This window comes from Moschus berezovskii, chromosome 24, assembly GCF_049115385.1.
Source record: "Moschus berezovskii isolate FMDL1 chromosome 24, NW_MosBer_1.0, whole genome shotgun sequence".
Lineage (NCBI taxonomy): Eukaryota > Metazoa > Chordata > Mammalia > Artiodactyla > Moschidae > Moschus > Moschus berezovskii.
Window position 1 is genome coordinate 38,075,877 of NC_142483.1, and position 10,115 is coordinate 38,085,991.

The following is a 10,115-nucleotide window of genomic DNA, read 5'->3' on the forward strand; positions in this document are numbered from 1 at the left end:
GCACAAACAGCTTGCTGTCTCAACACAGGGTTCTCGGGGGGATGCTCACTCACCCATGGAACACTGATGGTCCTAAGTGCAGAACATACAGGAGTCGCATCGACGGGCCTGAGAAGCCTGCACCCTGAGGGACAGACACACAGCACTACACTGACGGTGCCCGTGTCCAGTGCGGCGAGACCTCCCGGAGCGAATGCTCCAGGGAAGCACCAGGCAGGGAGCACCGAACCCCCGCGGGCTCTGGCACTCCACCCCTCCTTCTCCTATGCTCGCTCAGGCCCCAAAGGGTGGCTGAGTACACTCATATTTGTGAATGCCCACTATGTGAAAACACATAAAAAGTTACTGCCCTCATGCAGTTCATATTCTTAAATCTTAACAAAAAACAAGATACCCTCTGAAACTCCTTGATTTCAGAAGATACTACCTATCCAACACAGAGGTCTGACAAGATTTGCAACCATGACTACAGATAAGAGACCAATTCCCTAAGGCTGGGAGGACCCAGGAATTTGTATCTTTCTAAGACTTCACTAGTGATTCACTGATGATTCTTATGTGCCAGAGTTAAGAACCATTCCTATAAAAGCAAACACACAGTGACGAGGACAAATGCTCTGTGGTTTTTTTGGAGGTCTGCAAACTGAACTCCCTGTTTTTAAATGAGGTTTTCCTAAGGAATACCTTAAGGAATGAGGTATTCATTCCTCACTGAGGAATGAGGCAGTCCTTAAATTTGTGGAAAAAATTCTAACATGAGAGTCACACCAGAATGGAAGTGCTAAATAGAACACTCAGAGAATGTCTAAACTGTACAAGGCACAGGATGACAAGCACTTCTGCCACTTAGTACATATATGACCCATTACGGGTGAGGGAGCATTTGCGGTGGAGATGCGCACGCAGCGTACACGGTCTCCAACACCCAGACGGAGGGGGTGGCAAGCGGGACCACCGCAGCCCTCAAAGCACCCGATGCTGCACGCAGCTCACCGAGCCCTGACTTCCCATTCTTCCCAATTTGAAGAGAGGTCTTCAATCCCAAAGAAGCCCTGTCCCAAATGACACTGCCTGTTGGGGTTACATCACTGCTCCGAAACCTAGACGGGCATCAGAGTCACGTGGACATCATCAGAAAAGAGGCTGTGGCCTCCTCCCCGACTGGTCACTCTCTAGGGATGGGAGGAAGGGCAGGAACTCAAATGTCTGTAGTTTTACTGCCCAGGTCACTATGATGCACAGCAAAGTCAGAAACCCTAGACTGCACTTTCAAAGCGAAAAGAACAACTTAAAAGCTATAAAATGTGAACGTCAGCAAAACAGACAAAATATAAGAAAACTACTTCATTTTATGATGTCTGAGGACTTTTAAGATAGACAGTGTTTCTTACCCGTCTGACTGTGTCCTGATCTCAAGGACTTTGAATCTCTGTCTTCCGATTGCTTTCACTTTCACAACCTCAATTCCAAAATCCTGTTCTTCTCGGTAAGCATATATCTCTGCAGTTGTTCCAAACTGTGCTTCCCTTTCCTGTACATTACTTGCAAGGTAAATTTTAAAAAGGCAATAGTTTTGAACATTTAATTTTCAAGTATGCAAAGTTGACAAAAGCAATACATGTGGGAAAACAATTTATAGCAATCACTTTCACTGCAAAGCTGTTTAATTTTATTTATTTTAGAATCACACAGGGAACTGAGATCTTTAAAGAGGGTTCAGGAAGCACAATTAGAGCCCACTAGCCTGGAGAATCCCAGGGACGGGGGAGCCTGGTGGGCTTCAGTCTATGGGGTCACACAGAGTTGGACACGACTGAATTGACTTAGCAGCAGCAGCAGAACAGATTTCTAGTCACTGAAAATAACCCACAGCTGACAGAGGTCAAACTGTCACTTCCCAAACTAAACATTCTTTTATTCGGCAGATCATCCTTTCTGCCGCTTATCAGCAGCTCTGCAGTGGGTTGGGTGCGGGGAGTGGGGACTTCCTGTATCAATTTCCTGCCCCCACCACTGATTTCCTCTGGTTCTCATGGGACACTTGATATTTAGCTTCAACTTACCACTTGTCTACAAGAGGACAACTTGGGAATTTTCAGAAACAGAAAATAACTAGTCACTCCTTTGTAAAAGCCATCCTTTACAAACAGTGTAAAAACCCTCTTTTTCTTGAAGACAGCTCTTGAAAATAAGGTTCTAGAAATGTTCTTCATTATGTATTAATGATTTTAAAAACTTTCACATACCAGAGAGTTAACTGTGTGTGAAAGTTAAAGCTTGACTGAGATGGTAATGATCATAGCAAAATACTCCAACTTCCACTTCCAAGCTTTGTATGGAAGTGTTTTACTTCGCAGCCTTGTCCCAGCTTCTATGCAGGCAAAGTAGCAGTCAGTTTTGCCTTTAAACAACCTCTCCTGTGAGTGCACAACAGAGCATTACAGTCAGTTCACTCTAAGATTTTACCTGTACGCAAGCACTGCAAAGGTTCTGTCCTTCTGAATTAAATTGCGCACCATACTGACTTCTTGAGGGCTGAAGAGCTGGAGAGGCAAGGTCTGCCCGGGAATCAGGGTCATCGCCACCTGCGGCAGCACTGGGATCACCGGGCAGCTGTCGTCGTCGTGCAGAGTTCTGCCGTGGAACTCCTCCATGTCGGAGCCCAGGTACTGCAGAGGCACACGGGTTCAGTCGTTACACACTAACGCGCAAACTGACATGAAGAACACACATGGAAGGTACCCCTATTGAAATAATAAATCTGCCGTATCAGCATCCCACAGGAAAATCTGTTTGTGACTCCTGGAAGTAGAATTCTCAATTCCTTGTGAACAATCTCTCATATACAAATTAAAGAGCATTTTTTAAGTTCAAAATATTTGATTTTGACTAAGCTCGACACCTCTATGTCTGAAAAGCATAAATGACAAGTATAAAAATGCTAGCATGTTAAATAACACCCTGGAACCCTGCGGTACAGAGAATAAGCAGTACTTTAATAGTTCTATTACTAGCCAAGATATAAGGAGGGTGCCAAGTGTGCAAATAGTTGTAACAGAAAAAGTACCAAACGGCTTAAAAATTACAGCTTAACACTTTATCAGTTGGCAAGAAGCCCACATCTCATCCATGATTTCAGGCGTTGAGGTAATATCAGGTAATGCTAAAAGCAGTCATTCGTTTTCAAGAACTTTTATCTACAGTTAAATGCACGCATCTCTCATACAAGATCTAATACAAAGTTACATACTGTATGTGATGTCGGCAAACTAGTGTCAAAATTTATGATGTTTGGTTTCTTGGGTTCTTTGATATCCTGGTCTTCAACTTCCATTTCAATTTCATCTTCTTCCTCTTCCTCTGCTGTAAACGTACAGTATTATAAGCAAAAAACAAAACACAGAGGCATGGAGATGTAAAAGCTATGTTCCCGTTCAAATACATAATTCCTTCTTAGGAATTCCAGGCCCATGGGAAGAGGAGTTCTTATGAACACCATCCACACTTGGGAATCTTGACAGTACTGTGAAGAGGCAGCCGGAGGGCTGGGGTCTAGGCTTGGTCTGCCTCTAACTACTTTTCTTAAATCAACATTTATGTTTAGAATAGTTTAAGACTTACAGCAAGTTGCAAAGATGGTAGAGAGTTCCTTAAGCCTCACACCTGTTTCTCGATAGTTAACATCTTAATTAGTGTGGCACACTTGCCATAACCAAGGACTCAGTGCCGGCATAGAACCATTAACTGAACACATTTCATTTGGATTTCCTGAGTTGTTATCTAATATGCTACTTCTGTTCCAGGACCCTGCCCACGACACATTACATTTAGTCGTCAGGTCTCCTTAGCCTCCTCTGCGCTGGGAGGGTCTCTCAGACTTTCCTTGTTTTTGATGGCCTTGACAGTTTTGAGGACTATTGATCAGGTGCTTTGCAGAATGTCCCTCAAGTCGGAATTTTCTTGGGGAGGAAGCCCAGGGAGGTGAAGAGCCGTTTTCATCTTGTCAAGGGTGCACACTACTGAGGTGACTGACAGCTGCTGGAGCTGACCTGGATCCCCTGGCTGGGGTCCTGCTGCTCAGGCGTCCCCACTGGAGAGCTCCTTCCCCCGCTTTCCACACTGTCCTCTCTGGAAGCAAACCACTAGGCACAACCCACATCTAAGGGGCTGGGACTGTGTTCCCCTTCCTTGAAGGGTGACTACCTGCATAAATTATTTGAAATTCTTCTGCACAGGACATGTATCTCTTCTCCCTCACTAGGAACCAACTCTGACACAGCAGACAATTCACCCCACGTGATGAAACCTTAGTTTCCTCATTTGAAAAATGACAGACATGAACAAGACAATCTCTATAAAGTTTTTTCATGCATTTAAAGAGTTTCTAGAGAAGACGGAAAGGAAGGAAAGAGGAAAGGGCTAAAAAGCAAGCAAGTTCCTAAATAAACTTCTTTGCAAAATAGTTACTTTCTGCTGTGCATATCATTATTTAAATCTACCCACCTCCAGCTAGGTTTCTGACAAGAAAATATAAATGTTTTTCAATATGGCAACTGCTTTGGACTTTCTAGTAATTCCTACAAAGTCCTTAGACATAAGGCTTTGTCAAAGAGAACAATCTAATTATTTCAACTTAAATTCAAATGTTCAGTGATTTAACACTGCATACAAAATTTTCATAAGAACAAAAGAATTCAACGAGACCAAGAGATAACAAAGAAAAATCTAAACCGATGACAAAAATATCCTGCCTCTACTTCCTTGCATTCACAATTCTGACAGCATGGCTTTCATTATGCACTTCTGACACTTTACTGCTCTATTATGCACACTATTATGCAAAGTTTAAAAGGTCAACTTTTAGCTCAAAGGCTAGAACTCTTTATTTTTAAATTTACATCTTAACTATTCCGACTTCATCTCAAAATGATTTCCTTTATATAAACTAGCCTTTCTCCTATACATGGCTGAAACGCACTTCCCCCTACTTGGCTGTTTATCTATTATTTTATTTTTTTGGCTGGGACAGATTCTTCAAATCTTAAATATTAAGCAACTACTTAAGCACTAAAAGGGAATTACTCTTCCAAACAACTCATACTACATGGAAGTATGGACAACCGAATGTTTCTAAAAGTAAGTCATATATGATTTGCAGGAGCATATCTATTATATTGACAATCTCTCTGAGTCCCTTGCGCTCTCAATTTTTTTCGACAAAACACACCGTTCAGGGCTACCAGGGTGAAGGGTGATGACTCATCTCATGCAGGAGCACCATGTGGATGCCAATAGAACATCAGCATCTTCCCTGACACACTGGATTTGGCACGGACAGAGTTGGGCTGATGTCTCTGAAAAAACAGCTCAGCTCTTTGATCAAATTCAATTCTGCTAGGTTGCTTCCAGATGGACCACTGACTCTGATTCTAATCTATTTTCATGGAAAAGGTCCTTTCCATACAACAGTGGGCAAAGTCATCCTCCAAGCACAGTTTCCCTTAGGTCTGAAATCCACAACAGCTTCTCTCCAATCCATGGAACAAACTCACAGTCCCACTGGTGAGAAATGCAAGCTTTCCAACACTCCGACCCAACCTCCTTCCAGGCCTTATCTTCTGCAAGTCTATCCAACGTCATAACGCTTTTGGATGTCTGCAGTACACTTCACAGGGCTTTCCCCCAGTTCTTCTCAGCCATAATCAATCCCTCTCTCTGATGATTTACTTATCTGGCCTACATCAATGGCCTTCTGCTAGTTATATTTTCAGGAACCATATATACAAGATAAACTTCTTCAAATATCAGACTGTGCATTATACCACTTTTTACATTCAGGATACATAACACATTCCCTGGCACACAGTGAAGTGACTTCGCTAACAGTCTCAGTTTGGCTGATACACTTCCTGCAAGGCAACTCCTGTCTACAGCATTCCATGACAAAACTGCACAATTATTCCAGACTTTTTTTCTGCCCACTATTCCAACATAAGGCCAAGGTCTAAATTTTCACAAAACATAAAAGAAAGAGAATCCTGAGTTCCAGTTCTAAGTATCTAAAATTAGACTTATTCTACCATGTACTTGAACTACATGCCTAAGAACAGACCAAACACCGGCGCCGCACTGAGTGATTAAGACACACCAGCTATGCACACAAGGCAAATTTGCCTAGGGCTCCTGGCCCTGCAACTGTGTGACCTTGGACAAGTCACACACTAACCTGACAATTCATTTCTCACCCACCAAGTCAGGACCAGAACAGTGACGCGGGGAGGATAAAATGGAAAAATGCATGCAAAACGCATGGGGCAGGACCGGTGATACGGCAGCACTTAATAAACTAGCTGTCACTCTTATGGGGGGGGAAGAAGTCCCAGAAAAGTCTGGGATGCTGGGCGGCCCCAGTCTCCCTCCTTTCCACTCAGTTTCACGCCATTTCCTTGGAGCCACGTTCTGGGCACACAGAGGATGGAGCGCACGGAGTCCCTGCCTTTGGGGGCAGCCTCCTCCCTCCCCAAACCCTCGTCCCCAGATTAGGGCGGGCCGAGCTGCAGCGAGAAATGCCACGGTCCCGGCCCGCGGCCCCGCGCAGGCTCCGCACCACCCGCCCGCCGCCCCGGCCCCGCCGAGCCACTCGCGCCTCCGGCCTCGCCTCCTCCCGCTGCCAGGGACAGGCCCCAGGCGGCTACCGGGAAGGAGCGGCAGGTGATTGCCCATGTTGTGCGCAGCGTCCTCCTGGTCTCCCTCGCCGGCCATGTCTGTTTACCCGCAAAGGAGCCTGGGACAGGGCGGCGCCCGGGCCGCCGGGGGAGGGCCGTGCAGCGCCGCTGTCGCTGCGCCTCGGGCCACAGCTCCCCCTCGCGGCGCCCGCGGGGAGGACAGCGCGCTGGCCTGCTGGGAAAGGCACCGCGGGGACAAGCGCTGTGTCAGCTGCCCTTCGTGCTCGCTGCGCTTGGTACAGAGCCCTCGCCTGTTCCCGTCCCCGGTAGGACGTTTTACACATATAGGGAAACAGGCTCAGATTCTTCAGTCTCCACCTTGCTCTTGACAAGGGAGACGGGAAGCAAATAGAAACCCATTTATACAGCCTTAGCTCCAATTCTTAAAATAAAGACTGTATACATGAAGACTGGGAAAATGCATCAGTTATTCCGAAGATGAATGGATTATACCTGAGTTTCTTTACAACAGTCAAAAGTGGTTTTCATGTATCTTTTCCAAAATTAATAAGCATTGGTCTGAAACAAATACTAGAAATGATAAGAGAACAGAGAAAGGCCTATGATTGGCAAGTGAGATTGTCAATATAAAATAGCTTACTCGTTATTACTTCAACTAAAATGAGTTATTGTGTTCAGTTCAGTCGCTCAGTAGTGTCCGACTCTCCGTGACCCCATGAATCACAGCACGCCAGGCCTCCCTGTCCATCACCAACTCCCGGAGTTCACTCAAACTCATGTCCACAGAGTTGGCGATGCCATCCAGCCATCTCATTCTCGGTCGTCCCCTTCTCCTCCCGCCCCCAACCTTTCCCAGCATCAGAGTCTTTTCCAGTGAGTCAACTCGTCGCATGAGGTGGCCCAAGTATTGCAGTTTCAGCTTTAGCATCAGTCCTTCCAATGAACACCCAGGATCGATCTCCCTTAGAATGGACTGGTTGGATCTCCTGGCGGTACAAGGGACTCTCAAGAGTCTTCTCCAGCACCACAGTTCAAAAGCATCAATTCTTTGGCGATCAGCTTTCTTCACAGTCCAACTCTCACATCCATACATGACCACAGGAAATACCATAGCCTTGACTAGATGGACCTTTGTTGGCAAAGTAATGTCTCTGCTTTTTAATACATTATCAAGGTTGGTCATAACTTTCTTTCCAAGGAGTAAGCGTCTTTTAATTTCATGGCTGCAATCAGCATCTGTAGTGATTTTGGAGCCCCAAAAAATAAAGTCTGACACTGTTTCCACTGTTTTTCCATCTATTTCCCATGAAGTGATGGGACCAGATGCCATGATCTTTGTTTTCTGAATGTTGAGCTTCAAGCCAACCTTTTCACTCTCCTCTCTCACTTTCATCAAGAGGCTTTTGAGAGAAATAAAAAATGGGGTTTTCCTAATAACAAAGGGAAGAGTGAATGGCAAAGCAGGCCTCTAAGAGTTAAGCAATCCTAGTTTTACTTTAACTTTTACTATTCACAGTGCATGTACCTAGACTTGTCCTTCACAGAGGAATTCCACAATCGCTCCCTGACTCTCTGTGAATCATATACTGCACCGAGTTGCCTGGCATTCATTTTTTTAACTGGAGTGTAGCTGCTTCACAGTGTTGTGTTAGTTTCTGCTGCACAAGGAAGTTAGCTAGCTATATTCGCCCACACTCCCCTGTAGCATGCTTCATTTCAGAAAGGCCATAGGCATTCAACCAGGAGCCCACCAGACCCAGTTACCTAGCTGCCTGATGCCACTTGTGGCCATTTTGAAATTTCACGGAAGAAAAAAGAACGCAACACCTTCACTGCTTTGATCCTGCTCACTTACCCCAGACCAGTAGCCCTGCCCATAAGACTTCTCCCTATTAAAAAGGACATTCTAGGTTAGTTTCTAAGGCTTATCTCAGTAACCAATCTTCAGATAAAGGTCGGATGCTCCATAATGTACAACCAGGAGATTAACACCAGACTATAATCATTTAACGAATGAAGTCAGGTGACTTTGGGGTATACCAGGCTTTATCTAATGAAAGTTCTTGACTTATAATTCTTATTTTACTAATAACTGCTAGCTATGGCTATATTATTTTCTATGTCACTTGTTTCACTGAGCCTGTGATATAATGCTGAACTGACAGTTCCATATGAGATCAATAATTGTAATAATGTGACTCTGGGTATGAGAAAAAGCAACAAGAGGAAATATTTTCCTGGATCTGGAGGCTAGTAAGACAGTGGTCCAGAGACTTTTGTTACCTGCAAGGCCTGGTCCAATTTTAGCACACTGAGTGGCCCATCAATTCCCTAGACCTGGGAATGAGCCTTCCCAGCACTGCGGGACACAATGGCCATGAAATGGTGTCACGTGGTCAGATATGTGGCTATGAAGGGACCCTGCTGACTGGAAGTTGGTACTTGCCAGCTGCCTCTACAAAGATTACATCATGACCATTGCAAGCTGCTGACCTTCAACACCCCCTGAAAGAAGTTCAGGGTGAAAATCAGGAATGAGGCACTCTGTGCTCTGAAAAAAAAAAAACAAACAAACTGGCAGAACAGGCCTTCAGATAGTTAGATCTTTTCAGAAAAAGGTTTTATGAGTTCCAATTCTTGCATCTTCTCATACCTAGAAAAACACTGATGTCATTAATGGTGAAACCTGCTTTGGCTATTAAAAAAAATTTTTTTTTTTTACAATTAAAAGTCAAAATAGAGTAGCTATGGTTCAGACATCCTGGTATATAACTATTTCCCAGATATCCTGAAAAATGATATTATGGGTGTGATTTCAGATTAGACGCTGTAACCTAATATAGAACTTAATGCTCCTGTAATGTGTTTTTGCTTTTGTACTTTGCTTGCTGCTTGTAAAACCAAAGTTACTCCATTTTAAGATAAGGTTGTTTTTAAGTAAAGGTTCCTAAAATTGTTTTTTAAAAAATAAAAATAAAGGAAAAAAAGAAAACAAAGAAACAAAAAAAATGTTATGGCTAAAGTATTCAACAGAAGAGATTAAACAAAATAAAAAAATAATCAGTTACTCCAAAAAAAAAAGACTTCTCCCTATTCCCCAGGGAGGGGGGCACAGTTTCAGAGGAACTAGCCTGTGGTGTTCCATCTCTGCCTGGCAACGAAATAAAGCTACTTTTCCTTGTTTCCCCAAAACTCTGTCAGCATTGGTGCACAGAGGGCTATTTGGATGATGGACAAAAGCTTTATTAGTGCCTTTTCACTCTTCTCAGTGAGTGAAATAGAATACCTAAACATGGTGGGGAGAAGGGTGACAGGAAGAACAGCATTGCTCTGAAGAAAATAATGAAGCGAATAGTTTACGTCTGTTCCAAAAGTTTGCGCGCTGAAAAGTTAAAAGCTGCAAATATCTTTGGGAGAGAGGCTGATGGA

General features: G+C 44.1%; 1 protein-coding gene across 1 annotated transcript in view; it reads right to left on the reverse strand.

Annotated features, from left to right (window-relative positions):
- Positions 1 to 6,791, reverse strand: part of CRBN (cereblon) — a 24,779-nt gene extending 17,988 nt beyond the window's left edge. The window contains exons 1-4 of the mRNA XM_055414353.2: positions 6,696 to 6,791; positions 3,251 to 3,363; positions 2,467 to 2,669; positions 1,392 to 1,541 (exon numbers count right to left, since the gene is read on the reverse strand). Of these exons, the coding sequence (XP_055270328.1) occupies positions 1,392 to 1,541; positions 2,467 to 2,669; positions 3,251 to 3,363; positions 6,696 to 6,762 (533 nt within the window). The 5' untranslated portion in view covers positions 6,763 to 6,791. The remainder of the gene's footprint in view (positions 1 to 1,391; positions 1,542 to 2,466; positions 2,670 to 3,250; positions 3,364 to 6,695) is intronic.
- Between the last annotated feature and the right edge of the window lie 3,324 nt (positions 6,792 to 10,115).